Source organism: Delphinapterus leucas, chromosome 2 (assembly GCF_059928025.1).
Source record: "Delphinapterus leucas isolate spDelLeu-1000000601 "Yukka" chromosome 2, BTC_Dleu_Yukka2, whole genome shotgun sequence".
NCBI lineage: Eukaryota > Metazoa > Chordata > Mammalia > Artiodactyla > Monodontidae > Delphinapterus > Delphinapterus leucas.
In genome coordinates this window covers 36781603-36800407 of record NC_143130.1, presented here as the reverse complement: position 1 = coordinate 36800407, position 18805 = coordinate 36781603, and the positions used below count along the sequence as shown (strand labels likewise).

At 49.3% G+C, this 18805-nt stretch overlaps 2 protein-coding genes across 2 annotated transcripts in view; both read right to left on the bottom strand.

The window, feature by feature from the left end:
- Positions 1-18008, bottom strand: part of LOC149749986 (uncharacterized) — a 47506-nt gene extending 29498 nt beyond the window's left edge. The window contains exons 1-3 of the mRNA XM_089906703.1: positions 16998-18008; positions 15482-15673; positions 14697-14903 (exon numbers count right to left, since the gene is read on the bottom strand). Of these exons, the coding sequence (XP_089762829.1) occupies positions 14697-14903; positions 15482-15673; positions 16998-17405 (807 nt within the window). The 5' untranslated portion in view covers positions 17406-18008. The remainder of the gene's footprint in view (positions 1-14696; positions 14904-15481; positions 15674-16997) is intronic.
- CEMIP (cell migration inducing hyaluronidase 1) overlaps positions 1-18306 on the bottom strand; it is a 161862-nt gene extending 143556 nt beyond the window's left edge. Inside the window, exon 1 of the mRNA XM_089906691.1 lies at positions 18015-18306. The gene's annotated coding sequence lies outside the window, so the exon portion shown is untranslated. The remainder of the gene's footprint in view (positions 1-18014) is intronic.
- Positions 18307-18805: the final 499 nt, after the last annotated feature.

The following is an 18805-nucleotide window of genomic DNA, read 5'->3' as shown; positions in this document are numbered from 1 at the left end:
CACCCAACCCCAGGAGGAATTATCCAGCTCCTCTCCCCAGGCAGCGCTGCCCAGGGACTGCCCAGATGTAGAGCTTGCACGCCGGCTAGCAGCCCAGTGTGCCACCAGACTGATCCCCATTTGGCTAAATTCTTAGAGCAGAACAGCCGGCAGAGCTGGCCGTGTCCCTGCAGAGCTTTGGAGACATAGCCAGGCCTGGTCCACTGAGATGGAATCTCTGAAGTCCGCCCAGATGGTCAGATCAAATGTCTGGCTGAATTCCTGCCACGCTAGCCTTATCACATTTCTGCCATCTTCTACACTGGTAACTGGATCAGCTAAGCTTTCACTGGCAGTACAAACCAATGGATAAAGGAGAGCCTGTTCAAGAAAACTGTGCTTGGATAACAGGTTAGTTGACTGAGGGGAAAACTAAGTTAGAATCTGTCTTTGCACCACGAACTGAAATAAATTCCATGCAGGTCAAGGAGCTTAAAAATCAATCCACAGGACTACCAGAAGACTCTAGAATTGTACACTGACGGAAGAAATCCAGAAGGAGATGATCAACAGATTGGACTACATGAAAAGATTTCACATATTTTACAAAATCATCCAAAAGGAACCGTTCTCTGGACATCTCTCACTCCAAACCTTCATCTCTCGCCCCATTTGGCTTTGTCCAAACACTCCCGCCGTATTGAACTGCTGGTAGCTCCTTTCATGAAACACATTGTCTGATCTCCCTGTGTCCAAAGAGCCCTTCTCTGACTGACGGACAGATTCTCACTATGTCGTAGGGTTCAAATCGAGCATTAAGTCCTCCAGGAATAATGGAGTCCTCTCACTTTTCTGCCCCCTCTGTGCCTTGCACGAACATAGAATGTCTTACTGTTCTCCTTTATTCACAGGACCACCCCACCTTGAATTGTAAGGTAGGGGAATGAATTATGGTGTTTTGTGCGCTCCGTGTCTGGTGTAGAGTGGTTGATTAATAAGTGTTTGCTGAGTAAACTGGCTAAGCAAACGCAATATCTCCTGGTTTTATTGATTCACCTGGCACTGACTCAAAGCTTCAAGGCCCTGGTATCTGTTTCGATAAAAGTCAGACTGATAAAAGCACTGCTGACTTATCACCCATGTAAGTGGGACACAGAGCACGCACCAAAAGTCCTGTGATAAGAGCATTTCATCCAGAGTACCTTTAGCCTGCTCATTCATTTCCTGGCAGGCTCCTGTTGAGTACAACTTTGGGTTTCAAGTTCTCAATCAGAGCTATCCAAGACGAAAAATGGACCCACTGAGGGTACACATTAGTGACGCCGAATTTCGCCGCAGATCTTATCCATTTGCAAAGCACTCTGTGGGCTAAGTGTAACCCGCAAAGAGAAGCTGACCCAAATCTCTGTTGAAAATCCTTGCTAAGGTCTGTTTCAAGGTGTTTTAAAAGTGTGGTGGGGGGAGAAAAGCGCATCTCTTTATGGAAATACTTTCTGGTACAAACTGTGTATAACTGCAATAATAAATTGCAAAATGGAACAGAAGCAATTTCATACCTTACCCTCAGAGATAATCATTAAACATTCCATAGCATTTAAAAGTCACTGATTTTTTGAAAGCAATGAATAACCCCTATTGAAAAGATGCAAGGTTTCTTGCTTGGTCATGCCCCTTGGCGTCGCGAATGTGTATCTCCAACCCAAACCTTCTCCAGTCTTCCCAGCACCCACCCAGGTACTCAGCCCCCAAACCTGGGAGTTTCCCTAGACACCTCCCTCTCCCTCACCCTATGTCCAAACCACCATCCCGTTCTGCCCACCTTGTCTCCTAAACACCAGCGGGATCCACCCGCAGCTCTCCCTCCACCGCCATCTCACCATCTCTGCGCCCCTTGCCCAGCACCAGAGCCTCCTCTGTGTTCTTCCTGCTTTTGCCAACCGCTGCCCACCCCGCAACACACACCGCCACCCCCTACCCACAGGAAGTCATCTGAGAGCAGCCAGAGGGCCCTTTTGAAAAACAAGTATCAGACAATGTAACTCCCTTGCCTAAAACCATTGAATGACTCCATCGCATTTAAACGAAGTTCACAGTCTTGAACGTGCTTTGAAGGATGCTGCAACGATCTTCCTTCTGCCCCAACCCCCTCCCCTACCTTCCACTCCAGTCTTGCCTTGCCCCTCTCCTTCCCTGCCCCAGGCAGACTGGGCCTCTCTCAGGTCTTATCCCAGGGCCTCGATGCACTCCTGCTGCCTGAGGCATTCCTGCCCCACTCTCGGTCTCTCTAAACCTCCACAGCATCCTCCTAGGCTCTGCCTAAATGTTGCTCTTTCAAAGAGACTCTCCTCCCACCCTCCAACTCCTTCCATTCCCCCCTCCACCACCCAGCTCCCCAGATGCCCTGACTGTTTTCTCTCCTGGTACCTTTTTTTTTTTTTGCGGTACGCGGGCCTCTCACTGTTGTGGCCTCTCCCGTTGCGGAGCACAGGCTCCGGACGCGCAGGCTCAGTGGCCATGGCTCACGGGCCCAGCCGCTCCGCAGCATGTGGGATCTTCCCGGACCGGGGCACGAACCCGTGTCCCCTGCAGCGGCAGGCGGACCCTCAACCACTGCGCCACCAGGCAAGCCCCTCCTGGTACCTTTTAACTTCGCTTCGTATCACCAACCATGGTTTGAAATCACATACGCATGCGCATTTCCTTATAGGTCTCTCTAAACCTCTCTCTCTAAACCTTCAATACAGTGGCCACCTGAGGCTAACGAGCACTTCAAACACACCTGGTCCCAACGGCGATGCGCTATAAGTGTAAAATCACACCGGTTTCAAAGACCTGGTATGAAAAGAAGACTGTAAACTACCTTGATACTTTCTATATTGATTAGCCACGGAAGTGACGACAGTTTGGATGTGTTGGGATAAAGTATGGTATTAAAATTAATTTCACCTGTTTCTTTGGACTTTGTGTTGATGGGGCCGCTAGAAAAATTAGAATTCCACATGTGGCTCACCTTACACATTTGTTTTTGGGACAGCACTGCTCTAGACTGCAATCTCCACGAAGGCAGAACTCGGCCCATTTTGTTCACTGCCGCATCCCCCAGGGCCTAGTACAGCATCTGGAGTAGTATGAGCTGATTCCAGTGAATTGCTAAGTGCATGAAGAAACTAGTGAATGAATCCAGGTAAGCAAAGAAGAAACTTGTGGTTGAAAAGACAGCCCTACGGATATAGTTACGGCAAGTCTGTAAACGTGCTCTTACTTTGTGTCAGGTAATAAGGGGGAGAAATTTCTGGTTAGGAACTGTTTGGAACAACAAGGTAGGACCCCCTCTTAAAAGCGAAGTAGAGCTAATAGACCATCAGTGGTTAAACCAGAGAAAAGTCACCACTAGCAGAAAAGCAGAGATAAACTTCTGAAGGGTCTCTGACCCCTGGTTAGACCATTGTTCAAATCCCCCAAGCCAGGAACCCCCTTGGCAACATTTTGTCCCCAAAATAAAATGATAAAGATTATAAAGATAACTTGACAAAAGCCTTCTGCTCAAATTCAAAGGTAACACCTGTGTTCATAAAACTGTAATTAGTACCAATTAAGGATCTGGGGACAGAGGGGCCCAATTACACTCAGTCTTTGTTTTTTATTCTCATCCACTAATCAATATTGAGCCCAGAATTTCCCCAACACGTGCTCCCCGGCATGTGAGTCTCACCAAGTCCTCTATGGAGAACGCTCTCGGGAAGTGCTGGGTAGGCCACTCCCCTCCTGGAGATCCACGCTGCACAGTGGTTTATAAAGGCTTTGAGAGGACCTTTGAGAATAAAAACTGGTCGACTTTTTTGTTTTTTGTTTTTAACTGGCGTATAGTTAGTTGCTTTACAATGTTGTGTTAGTTTCTGCTGTACAGCAAAGTGAATCAGCTCTACATGTATATCCCCTCCTTTTTGGATTTCTTTCCCATTTAGGTCACCACAGAGCACTGAGCAGAGTTCCCTGTGCTCTACAGTAGGTTCTCATTCGTTATCTATTTTATACGTAGTAGCGTAATATGTCTATCCCAATCTCCCAGTTCATCCCACCCCCCTTCCCCCTTGGTATCCATACGTTTGTTCTCTACCTCTGTATCTCTATTTCTGTTTTGCAAATAAGTTCATGTGTACTGTTTTTCTAGATTCCACATATAAGCAATATTATATATTTGTTTTTCTCTTTCTGACTTACTTCACTCTGTATGACAATCTCTAGGTCCATCCACATCACACCAGTCAGAATGGCCATCATCAAAAAATCTACAAACAATAAATGCTGGAGAGGGTGTGGAGAAAAGGGAACCCCCCTGCACTGTTGGTGGGAATGTATATTGATACAGCCACTATGGAGAACAGTATGGAGTTTCCTTAAAAAACTAAAAATAGGGACTTCCCTGGTGGCGCAGTGGTTAAGAATCCACCTGCCAATTCAGGGGACATGGGTTCGAGCCCTGGCCCAGGAAGATCCCACAGGCCACGGAGCAACTAAGCCCGTGTGCCACAACTACTGAGCCCGTGTGCCACAACTACTGAAGCCTGCGCACCTAGAGCCCGTGCTCCGCAACATGAGAAGCCACTGCAGCGAGAAGCCCACGCACCACAACGAAGAGTGGCCCCTGCTCACCACAACTAGAGAAAGCCTGCGTGCAGCAACGAAGACCCAACGCGGCCAAAAATTAATTAATTAATTTTTAAAAATAACTAAAAATAGAGCTACCATATGACCCAGCAATCCCACTCCTGGGCATATATCCAGAGAAAACCATAATTCAAAAAGATACATGCACCCAATGTTCACTGCAGCACTATTTACAATAGCCAGGACATGGAAGCAACCTGAGTGTCCATCAACAGAGGAATGGATAAAGAAGATGTGGTACATACATACAACGGAATATTACTCAGCCGTAAAAAGAATGAAATCATGCCATTTGCAGCAACACGGATGGACCTAGAGATTATCATACTAAGTGAAGTAAGTCAGAAAGAAAAAGACAAACACCATATATCACTTATACGTGGAATCTAAAATACAACACAAGTGAACATATCTACAAAACAGAAACAGACTCAAAGACATAGAAGAACAGACTAGTGGTTGCCAAGAGGGAGGAGGGGAGGGGAGGGAAGTACTGGGAGTTTGGGATTAGCAGATGCAAGCTATTATATATAGGATGGATAAACAACAAGGTCCTCCTGTACAGCACAGGGGTCTATATTCAATATCCTGTGATAAACCATAATGAAAAAAATATGAAAAAGAATGTATGTATATGTGTAACCGTCACTTTGCTGTACAGCGGAAATCAACACAACATTGTAAACAACTATAGTTCAATAAAATTTTAAAAAAACTTAAATATCATTCATTCACTTATGGTTACCAAAAGGGAAAGAGGCGGGAGGGATAAGTTAGGAGTTTGGGATTAACAGATATATACTACTATATATAAAATAAACAACAAGGACCTACTATATACCACAGGGAACTATATTCAATATCTTATAATAACCTATAATGGAAAAGAATCTGAAAAAGAACATAAACATAAGTGACACTTTGCTGTACACCTGAAACTAACACAACATTGTAAATCAACTATACATCAATAAAATTTTTTTAAATTTGTTTAAAATGTCATTCATTCATACATGTGTGTCAAGCACCAGCTCAGTTCTGGAGAGGCAGTGGTGAGCCAGGAGGACCCAGTCCCCTGCCCCCACGGATGCTGAACTTGGCACACAATCTTTTCCTCTGCACTCGACCTCTGGAGCGCATGCCTGGGCCATTCAGATGGTGGCTGCAGGACTGGATACTTCCCCGAGTCTACTGAAGTCCGAACGTTTGAAAATGCCCCCAGAAGTTACAGCACTGCCCTCTCCACTTAAAATGCCTACTAATTCAATCAAGTCTGTTGACAAATGGAAGAGAAATGCCACTCCATATACCTCGTATGCACCAGGTCACAACTCTGAGAAGTTTGCCATGTATTATTTCACTATTATTTGCCATGGATTATTCTCAGAATAATACACACTCATCCCGTTTTAGGGGGTGAATAAACAACGATGGCACCGAGAGGTGAAGTAACTTGTCCAAGGTCACAGAGCTCATCAGTGGCGGAGGCAGATTTGCAGTTAGGTCTGCGAGGCTCCAAAGCTCATGCCCCTTTTCAGCTCGTGACACCACCTCTAACATCCTCTGATCAAGGGAAGTATAAGCTAAAGAGCTTGAAAACATGATGAGGAAGGAATATAAAAAACAGTTAATTCTGTAGTCAGCAAAATCTAAAGGAGTCTTTCCTGAAATACTTCCTTCATATTTCTCTCCGTTCATCTGATTAGAACCATCTTGGAGATATTGATGATCTGAATCTAAACTAATATGTTTCTGTCAGAGGGCAGAGCCCCAGACCTCATGACCCCTCTCTCCTCTGGTCATTCGATGGGCCCTCTTAGATTTGCTGTAGGACGAAATACAGTCCCGGGTACAGGAGCAACGCTAAGAGAATATCTGTGGATGGGTTTAGTTCACTGAAATCACCTGAATGTCTAATTGCAGCTACAGGGCAGGAGAGAGATGAAGGTTGGAAGGTCACCCTGGCACCCCTGCAGGCCAGACAGCGTTCAGAGTATCTGTTTCATCCAGTTTAAGCTGGACTATTTGAACTGGACTAACATCTTTCACAGTGACTGCTCTCTCCTTCCTCAAGGTGGGCCTCCCGTGAAAATTCTGTCCCTTTCGCCCACATTCCTTCCACCACTTCTGCTGCAGGTCAGTCAAACAAAGCAGTTAGGAATCTGCCCAAGAATTTGTGAAGAATTACGAAGGTGCTTACAAAAAAGTCAGCACAAAGGCCACGGGATGAAGACTAGAACGCTCTGACCCCACAGTGAGACTGGATACAGAAAGCAGGGGTGCATCAGCCTGGAGGGATAATCCCGAAGACTCCTGAGTCTCAGGACATTTTTCTCAAAGGCTTGGAGCCCTACCTGCAGAAGGACCAGCCCTCACGTTGGCAGGGTCTCGGGCCACGAGATCCCTGAAATATTTCCAACTTAATGTTCTCCCTCTTGTCCGGGCACCAATAATTCACTGTAGGCAGTGCAGTTTCCTTATTGCCTTTGCTGGGCCCTAGGAGCTACATTCTCAAGTGAGAACCGGCATTCTGGAATGGACTTCCTGCCAAGACCACCCTTAGGACTGAGGAACACAAGCCCAACCCAAGCCACCTGCCACCAGGAACAACGGTCCAATGTCCAACTACTGACGACACCCCTTCCCCTCGTCAAAGCCACTTACATGAAAGGCCAAACGTCCTGACTCAGCTTTGAAGGACCATCACCACCTGCCCCCACTTTTACAGTCTCATTGACAGGGAACTCCTAGACCTTCCCCCCAGTATCTGCTTTCTAGATTCTCTAAATTTAGTTAAGGCTCTTCCTGCCTTCCTAACCCTCCCTTCTCTGGCCAGCAAACTGGACACTCCTTCAAGGCCCCCTCAGAACCTCCCTGGCTGTCCAGTGGTTAAGACTGCACTTCCACTGCAGGGGGAGCGGGTTCGATCCCTGGTCGGGGAGCTAGGATCCTGCATGCTGCACGGTGTGGCCAAAAATAAAAGAAAAACATTTTTTTAATTAAAAAAAAAGGCCCAATCAGAAAACAGTTCCCCATGATGCCTTGTCTCTTTCCCCAGCAGTTATTTCTCATCAATCTGTAGTGCTTCCACATTGTCCACCCCTGCCTTACAGCACAGACTGTAGGTACCTGAATGCCTGTCTGTCCATCTCCTCAACTGGGAGCTTCTCCACGGCAGGGAGATGCCACGGAGTCATTTCTGAATCCCAGAAAGAATTGGCGAATCAACAAGTGTGTTTGGTTTGCCATTATTCTCAAACTGCTTTATTATGAATTACGATATTCCCCTCAACATGCTTTCTCCAAGTTTAAGAATCAGGGAACATGAGTCATTATTCAGAGCATGGGTTTCTGGACTCACACAGACCTGCGTCAACTCCATGACATCCAGGCAAGTGACCTCAGGTGGATCTCACAGAGTCTCCTCCACCTGAGGCCTTGCCTTGCCTCAAAGTTGTCAGGAGGATTAACTGAGGTGATGTATGTAAAGTTCTCTGCACGGTGCCTCAACTTAGTAAGCGCTCAAGAAGCACCGGATACGAATAAACATGATGGGAATAACCACAGGGCCACCAGAGTACAGACCTCCGAGAAGGTGATTGGCAGGCTCAGGGTTCATTCCGTTCCCAGAGCAGAATACACAAGACTCAGCATCAACTCTATTCCACCGAGAAAAGCACATGCTTGTGTGGGGGGGGTGGGGGGGGTAGAGGGAGGGGCGCGGGGGACGCAGGTTGGGACTCAGAGGCAGGACTCATGCATTTGTACATTTAATTCACGTTTGAGTACCTACTATATGCTAGTCCTTGGGAATAGAACAGAACATAAAAGAGTCTCTGCCTGTGAGCCCTGAATGAAGAGATGACCGTCTTATCCTGGGAGCGGCTGAGATGGGAGCCAGCCCCGTGCTCCACACTGAGAGGAAACCCTCGCCTTGCCCCACGTCTCCCAGAAAGTCCACCAAAGGGCCCTTTGTGAAGCGGACATTCCCCATTCAAAGTGCGACTCTACCCCTCTCTGTTCCCCTTGACCTTGGAGAGGTGATGTCCTCAAGCAACGTCAGCAGAGCAGAAGCTCAAGTTCATACTTATTAGGCAAGATTCAATAGAAGCATCATCTTTTTTCCATGTTAAAAATAGCTTCTTGTTTAAAGTAACTGTATGTGGGGAATGTTTAAAGGAAAAATGAACTTCACTACCTGGTCATTCTCAGAAAATCCTGGGATATGTTTATATGTTACCATTTGTAACAACATTGCCCAACGATTTTAAAACTGAAAACAGATTTCAGCTCAGCCACCTGGGAAAGCTCAGGTGTATGCAGGGCCCACAGTTAGGTGGCCAAAGGAAACTCCCAGCTTCTTCAAAGCTGTGAACCACCACCGAGATTGCTGTGCCTTTCTATTTCTACAAAATCACTTACATGAGAAGAAATCCTTGCATGTGAAAGTTCCGAAACCCAAATCCCACAACTGCTTTCTCTTTTGTTACCAGGTACTGAATTAAGAAATCTGGTAAACTCAATTTCTTCTTAAGAAGTCACAGACATGGTGACACATCCGCCCAGCATAACTGGCAAAACATTCTACAAGGGAACACCACAATCCCTTCCCTCTCCAAAAAGGAAGTTAAGGAACGGAGAAGGGAAAATATCGCCTTCAGATCGCATGGACGTCTAAAGAGGACCCACATACGTCTCTTCTCCACTTTCCCTAAGACTTCTACACCCCTAGTTCAGATCAACAGGTAGGTTAAGAGCTGGAGGCGCCTTTAGCATCCCCAAAGTTTGTTTGTCTGTCTCTGGCACCGATATCTGCGTCAGAAAATATCAGAACAGAACCAGCACCGATGGTAAGGACTTTGACCTCCCAACAGGAAGGAGCCCTAGAGGGGGTCGGTCGGGAGAAGGGTGAGAACTCAGTCATCACTATAGCTAATATTGTAATGCAATAGTTAACAAACTGAAACTAATGCAAAAAATCTATCGCGGATCAAATATCGAAATGTTAAATAAAGACAGAACCAGTATTACTGATTTTTCTTTTTACCTCTAGTACCTACATTTGCTTGTGTCTCATAAAAGGCTACAGAATCGACCAGCCACAGGCCCGGGGCTCAGCTGTGAGCACCCATTGGGTAGAGCCTGGGGACGGCTGTGGGAAGGAGAGAGAAAGAACCCAAGCACACTCATGGCTTAGCAATGTTGGGCAAATAACAACCTTTTGCTGAGTAACATGGAAATAGATCTGAAACATATGGATTAAATTCCTCCCAAAATAAACACAATTTTTAAAGGAAAGGAAAAGTACTTAGCCACTATGTTTGAGGTTTTCCTGAACCCAAACCTTTGGAAAATTAGCATACGAGTGAATTACTCAGGGGCTGTAACACAGTCAGCTTTGAAACAGGCTCGTCATAAACCACCAGTTTGTTTTTAAAACGAAAAAATTTAACAGTTTGCCTAAATCTGCTCCCCGGCTCAATCCTTTTGAGGTTCACTGTCGTTGTTCTTTACAGGAAGGAGAACAGTTTGGCATGCCCGCTGTCCCCTGGGAGGCTCTGGAGACCCAGCAATCTGGGGCACTCAAGGAGACCAAGCTGGGAATAACGGCCCGCACCACTCAGCACGGACAAGAGCCCTGGAAAGAAGGCACCCGGGTGAGTGATGCATTGGACTAAGAGCTAGACAGACCCCCAAGATGTCATCCGGTACCAGCTCTGTACCTGGGCATCAGTGTGCTCATTGCCCACATGCAGGCACCACTGCCTCCTCAGGGGAGTGGAGGGAAGGAGGGCATGCAGCATGGTGAGAGCTGGGCAGCAGCCTCTGCCTCCAAGTGGACAGCTCAGGCTCATCACTGGCCACCCATCAGACAGTCCTGTGGGACCTAGGGAACCAGTGTCTCTGGTCACCCGTCCCAGCCTAAGTCCCGCCCTAGGAAGCAAGGGGAAGCTGAATCCCCGCAGTTTGGGAGTCAAGGCCATAGTTCCGGGTGTTCCAGTTTCTAAGGCAATGGGGGCTGATACCAAGACCTCTGGACATGAGGCCACCTGGATACAGAGGCTGCTGACCACCAGCTCTCCGGCCCTCCCGGACACTGCCCAGTTCCATGCGTTGTTGGTCTGGCAGCAAAACAAGCCCCAGACAACTACAGATGCCCGTCCTGGAGGGAACCCTCGTTTGCCCCTTCCCTCCATCAGGGTTCCTCACATACCCAGTGGAGCTCTCCAGACTGAACATACCTTACTTTCATCACCTTAAATCAGTCATATAATGATGTTTTTGGAGCTGGCTCTGTGAACAGAGGGAGCTCTTCAGATCCCTTTCTGAAGGCGGGCAGCACCCATCAGTGAGGGGTGGGGCTCTCTTTGGGCGTTGTCCCATTTAGAGTATCAATTTTCTCCTTTAAGAGAGCTTTGTAAGATGCCCACGGGAGCTCCAGCTCGAACTGAAACCTTCTGCCTCACCCTGGGCCAGTGGAACTTTTCCATTCTTATATTTCTGGCTTACAGTCCCTTTTCAAAACTCACTCTTGGCTACATCAATGAAAAGGGATGCAAGATCCTGGGTAGAATTTGTTGAGTCTTATACCCTAGAAATATGCTTTTTTTTTCTTGCCAGATTTTAGAGAATCTGAAATGCCTCGTAAGATTAGAAAAGATTGAGTAAAAGTTGAAAATAAAAAGCCCATTTCTGCAAGAAGCTCACAGCTCCATTGTCCTCCTCCAGTGGTCCTCTACGGCTGGAGTTTTTTTTGAAACAGCACCTGCCACGTTTCCTTCCCCACCCATACCCCATATACCCCACGTTCGTTAAGAGTGTCACACGGGATAATTCTGGTTTCTTTTCATTGAAAGTTGTTGTCGCAACAACCAGCAAGATGTCTAGAATGTGAAGAAGATATAGCAAGACAAACCATGATAAGACTAAGATAACAGTCTTAATGTGACTGCCAAGAGCAAAAGGAGATGCTCCAGGACAGAGGTTTCCAAACTGTGTTCCTTGGAACCCATAGAGCTCCGTGGAATCCCTTGGGGACCTCAAGACAAAAACCAAACCCCTACTCCCAGCCGCAGTCACATTTCCTCTGGTTTGTACATTAGGATTTAGTAAGATTTTATGGAAAAAATATGGTTAAATTAATTTTAAACCACTGGCCCAAGAAACAAAAGCTGCCCGGAAGGACTCTCTCTCTCTTTGGTCAGGTGTGGCCCAAGGTCTGGGCAGTTCAGGTACAGGGCTTTGTGCAACTGAGGGGTTGCAAGAAGTGAAAGGTTTAAGCCTGTCTATGCTTCTGGATCTTTCCCCATGGCCCCCTCTCTGTGTAGAATGCCTTCTGAACTCCACTCCCCACATTGGTTTCACCAGAAAAATCCCTGTAAACTGCTAATCCTTCTAGACGCACCTCTTCTCATGCCCCTTCTCAGGGAAGCTTCCTGGGGTGTCCCCTGGCTTTGCCTTCCCCCGGCAGGCCCCCTGCCCACCACACCTCCTGACCCATCTGTCCTCGCCTCGGTCACACTGCATGGCAACTGCTGACATGGATGTCTGCTCCCCGCCGTGGGACTGTTAGCTCTGGAGGACAGAGACCATTTATTCAGCTCTGTCTCCCCAGTGGCTAACGCAGGGCCTGCCCCGTAGAAGATGCTCAAAACCTTGTACTCAGTTTCTTCCCGGCTTCCAGATGCGGCAGTGGGTGACTGAGTACGACTGCACCCTTGCATCTTGGGCTGCAGGGGGCATCTCTGATTACCAGCTCATCCCCACAGGAAGCCTACAGGGAGGGCAGCTGAGGAAGACAATTGAGCCTTGAATTTCATTTTCAGGTTCCAAAAAACAAAAGTTGTGATCTTCAGAGTCAAGTGAAGTTGTTTAAATGTAAACAGGCATTCTCAGTGTCTGGAACCAGAGTGAGATGAAATTCCCCAAGTGATCTCTTAATACCACCAAAATTACATTCAAATGCCTCTGCCAGGCAAAGATAAATTACCATTTGCACAATGGTCTTGCACTTAAAAGTAACTCGGTCCAGGGAGCTTTGGAGAATTTATTATGACCAGGAAGAGGGGAAACTCAAAGGGGTTCCAGATACTTAGTCTACTGATAAGACAGCTTAGGAGTGACAATAATTATCTCCGAGAATTTGAAGGGTCGTTAGAAGGTCATTAGGAGGACACAGGCCAGCTGGGCCCCATCTACTCGGACATCAGAAATGGCCTTAAATTATACCAAAAAGAGTTGAGTTGGCATCACAGAAGGTCAGCAGTGATGTGAGCCCTGGCGACCCAAAGGGAGCTCCACAGACCAGCAGCATCACCTGGGAGCCTGTGAGAAATGCAGATGCTCAGGCTCCACCCCAGATCGACCTGATCAGAACTTGCATTTTAACAAGCGCCCCTGTGATTTGTTTGCCTGTGAAAGTCTGAAAAGTCCTGCCCACTGTACTTTGCTCAGTCCCATGGGCTGGGTCCATGCCTTATAGCCAGAAAGTCTCAGGCCAACAGCATGAACTCCTGACCCCAGAAAAGGTCCCCAGCTTCCTGGGGAAGTCTGCAGCCCTCCTGCCCCCTCCTCCAGTGATGCCTAGAAACAGGAGAGGCAAAAGTCTGGCACAGATACTTACATGCCGGAAGGACCAGTTTCTAGACGTGCCTTCCCTGTAACACAAAATGCCTCGTGGCTAAGCTCTTTTATGGACAGCTGAGGGAAAGAAACACACAGGGTTTTCAAAAGCAGTTGTCTGGTCAAAGCACTTTAAACCCGAGTTCGATCTCTCATGTGGCTGTCCTTGCAGAAGATTCAAAGATAATGCCTCAGCAATATCCCCACGCAAGGAGCCAGGCTGTCCGGAGCTAGAGAGAGGAAACCTGTTCTGAGTAAGCGCCAGTGGGGGAGGCCAGCTGCCTGTGCGCCCCATTCACCCTCCCCTACCGAAGGCTCCCACACCTGCAGGGGGTGGGAAGTGAAGGATGGATTCGGATGCCTGGAACCAAGCTGAGCCTAGAGAGGGGCCCTGGAAAATAACAGGGGCAGGGGAGAGCAGCAGTTCCTCTCCCTCCGGGTGGGGAAGTGTGCTTCCCGGCACCGAGGGAACTAAGCAGAAAGCAAATGTATATTTGATGACATTTCTCTGCGTGCAGCCTCTCTTCTGAAGAGCCAGGTTTGAACGAAGCCTCGCATCAAAGCAGACAGAGGAAAAAGAAGGATAGGGAACCTACCAGAGAGACTAGGACGGCCCCTGGAAGTGCAGATAACGAGAGTCACTATGATAGGCACCAGAGTCCTATCCAATTTAACGAAATATCCACATGCCAGGCCTTTGGGAAAGGAGGCTCAGGGCCCAGCTATCAGCTGGCGAAACAATAAAAGGGAACTCAGTACTGAGAAGTCTCCCTCCGACCCATTACCATCCTAACCTCCTACTAACCTAACCAGATACAAGAGTAAGAATGCGATCCTTCCCTGTTCCCTGTTCAGAGGAAACTGAGTTGCCTCCATGTAAAGATAAAAGCCAAGCAAAAGGAGACAACTGATGCATTACTCGGATGAGATGATCCATCTGGGTATCTGCCGTCGTGTGGAATGAGAGATGTAGCCTAGATTGATCATGGATATAGGCTCTTGTGAATGCAACCCATAAACACAACTTTGTTCCTTTTAGGAACCCAACACACACGCTTGTATTTCTCTTTTGATTTATAACTACAAGTGCAAAATGTTTGATTTATAACTACAAGTGCAAAAAGTTTTTATCCTATCAAATTGTGCTCCTCTGTCAATACCACAGAAGGTACTAAAAGGGGGTCACTTAAGCGGCGGGCTTCAAAGGAGGCTGAGAGTAACTGAATTCACCCCTGTCATCCCGCCGGCCTTCCCCACTGAATGCCACTCTTGCCATTTGATCCGTCCGTCCCAGACACACAGACACTGCTGCAACAGGCAGAATGCCACAGGATCTGTGAAGAGCCCCTTTCTGCCTCTCACACCAGTCCCTCCCCTCTTTGGCCCCTATACTCCAAAACTGTTCTGTAGTTCAATAGTTTTCCTACCAGAAAGTCTTGTGTGCTGGAAACCGGAACTGCATGGGAGTCCAGAGAAGAGAACCGGGACTTAAAGGTCAGCCAGGGCCCATGTCCTCCTGTTCCGTTCACATTACCGGGTAGACAAAAGTCACAGAAAGATTCCCAGCATCTGTGGACTGCATCCTTCAGTTCCACTCCTTTCAGATGGAGGGAGCTAAGATTACTTCTGATCGACTAAAGAAAAAAAATATAGAAAATCTAAAGAGCCCCAGAACGTGAAACTGGCAGAAACACACACACACACAGACATGCACACGTACATTTTGTGGGGGAAAAAAAAATGTAACTGTAAGATTGGACCGACTACAACTCCATTATCCAAACTTCTGTGGCGTGTCACATATTAGGGATTTCTACCAGACAGACCCCCGAAGGTGGAGCTGGAGGAAATTTTCAAATCTATCTGAGAACAAGTAAGTGGCAATGCACCAGGCAGAGTGAGTGCGTGTCTTGGTTAGGGTCTCACAGCCAAGCAAGGCTCAAGCACAGGGGAATACGCTTCCTGCCTGGTAACGACCACTCAGGGGTTTCCTAGCCCAGGTGCTGCCCTAGCGCAGCAACCCCTCACTTCACCCTGCAGGAATCCAGAAATGGGGCTGTGGACGCCAATCTCCATCAGTACCCGAGGGAACTTCACCTTCAAGAGGACAAAAAAGGCCCCTCGGAAGATCCTGCATTCTTTTGAGAGAAGAATCAGGAAGAATCGATCATCTCAACCAGAGGGCTGTGATAAGATTTTGAGAATTACTTACTTTATCTTTCCTCCAGGTGGTCCAGGTGGGAAAAACAGGCAACTTATGTGTTTCATGCAAAAATTCTTCCATTTTTCTTTGGTGAACAAGTTTTGGTTTTGTTTTGTTTGTTTGCATTGTGATCAACTTCAGCACTTTCACCAATTCCATCAACAAGTTCTCGAACATGAATATAAAGCGGAGCTGGAGTCCCTATCAAACAATTACTAGGTTAGGAAAGAGAATAGAGGGCTGGTGAACGTAAGTCAAAAGCAGTGCACAACCGTCTTTAAAATATCCCTATAATCGCTACCATTTTAAGAGATTTCTCTGTGCTCGGCACTGGTATACGTGCTTTACGCTGTGCTACTTAATTCCCATCAGCAACTCTGCAAGGTAGATTGTGTTGTCCCCAGTTTACAGATGGGGAAACAGACACAGAACTTAAGTGACTTTTGAAAAGTCACACATGCTGCTCCAAAAATAAATAAATAGAGATGCTTAATTGTCTTTACTCTCCATGGGCCTTCGCCAGTCACAAACAGAAGCAGATCTTCTGAATTTCTTGCAATTTTAAAATGAAGGAAGATACATCTTCTGTGTAGGTGAAAATGACAAAAAGAAGAGCCTCAGCCAACGTCATTTCTTATCAGAGAAGGGAGATGTTTAATTTACTCAGATTAACCCCTACAGGTTCTCTCCACCCTGTTTCCAAGCAACCAACTCGAAAAACCCTCTACTGGGCTAAAGAGGAACCAATGGAAGCTTCTTTAAAAGTGTTATGGACCTGGGAGGAAATGATTAGGATTGGAAAACAGAAGAGCTGCTTTTTGCACGTGCCTCCAAACTCATTCTCTGTGCACGTGTTCTGTCTGATTCTTCTCCATTCTGTCACTGTAACTGTGAAACTAATATCGCCTCCCAGTACCATATTTACTAAATAATTTAATGAAACGGAACATGACCCTATATCATGCGCAGAAAACAGTTTGAGGGAGGTCCCTAATTAGGTCTGGCGTTATGTCACTGCCTCAGTCGAACGCTCAGGCGTCGCACAATCGTAACACCTCGGAGGGCCCCGGGGGGCTGCTGAAAAGCCAGAGAAGCCCACCAGCGGCACCATGCCGGAGGTCCTGTACAGAGCTCAGCTGCAGGCTGATCTAGCAGCCGATCACAAACCACGCAGGCCCCCTTTATCTTCCTTTTGAGTGGCTCACGTCGCCTTGGGACCGGACACCGAGGGCTCCCGCAGACTAGTGGTCCCTCTCCTCCTGCCCTGTGCCCCTACTCTGACTCTGGGAGGAAAGCCGCGCGACTTCCCCGGGAGACCCAGGGCCACAGGCTGGGAGTGGAGGAAGCGGCTGGGAGCTGTCCATGGTGGCTCCGCGCCTGGGCACGCAGAGCCGCCGGCTCCCGCCCCCGGGCGCGCCCGGGAAAACGCTCCAGACCGCCGGAATGGAGACAGAGACTCGCTCCCAGGCTGCAGCCAGGCACTGGCTCACACATCAAAAGGTTAGTTTAAAAAGGGAGTTCTCACCTGTGGGCAGCGTTGGCTGCATGAAGCAGGACTCAGGACCTCAAATCCGGCTCCTGGCGGCGCGCCGGGGACGGCAGTAGTGTTGGACCCTTGGGGAACGGCGGCCGTCTCTGAGAATGCGGACAGCGAGTCTGCGGCGGAGGACCTCGGCGCACTGAGCTCCTTTCTCAAGAGCACATGCGTCCGGCCGGGTCCATTCCAGAATGTCTCTGGCCCTGGTTCCCAGAGCGGCGAGCTGGAGACCTGGCCACGGCCCTGGCCTGCGCTCCACCAGGTCCCTGACTTTCTTCCCAACCTAATATGACCTTTCTTGGAGCCGACGACCCTTGCCAGGGACCGCCGAACCCTCTTGCAGCGATGGCAGGTTGGGGCTCTCAGCCTAAACAGCAGTAGGGGCCCTCGTGTCATCTAACGTTCAATTGCCTCCACCCGTCGCGTGCCAGAGCGATGCTGGGTGCCTAGCGCCGTCGGGGAGTGCACGAGCGTGTAGGCAGCGGGAGGCGGAGGGAAACACCAGAAGGAAGACCGTGCTGAAGGCCGAGCAGCAGGGCGCAGACCTGTTGCCAGATGCATGCCCACTCATGCACAGTGTGAGCCGGCTCCTTGTGGGCTGGACTCCGCGACCTGACCCTCGGAGCGGTCCCTCCTCGGCAAGACACTGTTTGGGGCGCAAGCCCCCCCGAGACATTCAGAACGGGGGAACTCTAAGGAAAACGGGTATCTGCTCCCGGCTGGATGCGCTCCGGGGACACTGGAGCCCCTGGCACCTGCTGCTTCCAAAGGCTCACACGACCTCAGAGAAATCCCACAGCGGACAGAGACAAGGACGTATGCCCCTCAACAGACACGTGGACAGACAGACAGAGGCGGACCGCACAGCACTGAGTGGACAAACAGAAGCCAATGACGGGTAACGTTTTCCCTATCACTGGTGGAGGCGCTGAACCCCCAGTCTGCCCTCCCCTCTGAGGCTGGGCAGTACGCGCAGCCCTGGCGCGCCGAGCCCGGCCCTCTTACCTCCCGGTCGGTAGCCAAGACAGTGGCACGCCTCGCGGGCCAGAAGCGCAGCGGCCGGAGCGGTCGGGGGCACACTGACGGGCCCTGCGATCTCCCGGGACGTGAGCAAGCGGAGTGGTAGTTCGTCTGGGAAAGCGGGGCTCAGCCCCTGACCGCGCTCAGCTCCTCCGGCCCCGAGCGCCCCGCCGCCGACGCCAGCCGCGCCGCTTGCGCTCGCCAGGCTCAGCCGGGTTGCAACGCGCTGCGCTCGCCCGCGCTCCCCAGCCGCCGGCCAGAGCGGCGGCTTTTATAGCGAGCTGCCGCTTCAGCTGGCCGCGCCGGGCTGACTCCTCCCCGGGGCCCCTGACGCCCGCGCGCCACCGACCCGCCCCCCGCTGAAGCTCCCCGCCTGCCCAAGTGGGGCGGGGGCCCCGCGCCCCGGCCGGACCCGGGCGGGCTCTGGCGGCCGCTCTGGGAGACGCAGACCCGAGCCTGCGGAACCCGGGCGCGCGAAGTCCAGCGGCAGCAGCCGGGTGAGGGCGCTGGAGCCCAGGACTCGGATGGAGCAGCCGCAGTGGGCCGCCCAGAGCCTGTTCTCCGGACTCAGAGGGCTTAGGGTGGCCGGTGCGCAGGGTTAAAACCCCACTCGCGTCCAGGGGTAGGAGAGGCTATGCAGGAGAAACTCCCGCGTCTGGAGCAGAATCGCGGGGAGATAAGGTTCAGGGTTATTAAGCCTGAGAATCTTCTTTTAACTTGGGGTGTAATAGGGAAGAACAAATCTGACCCAATATTGGATCTGTTTCTTTTACTTT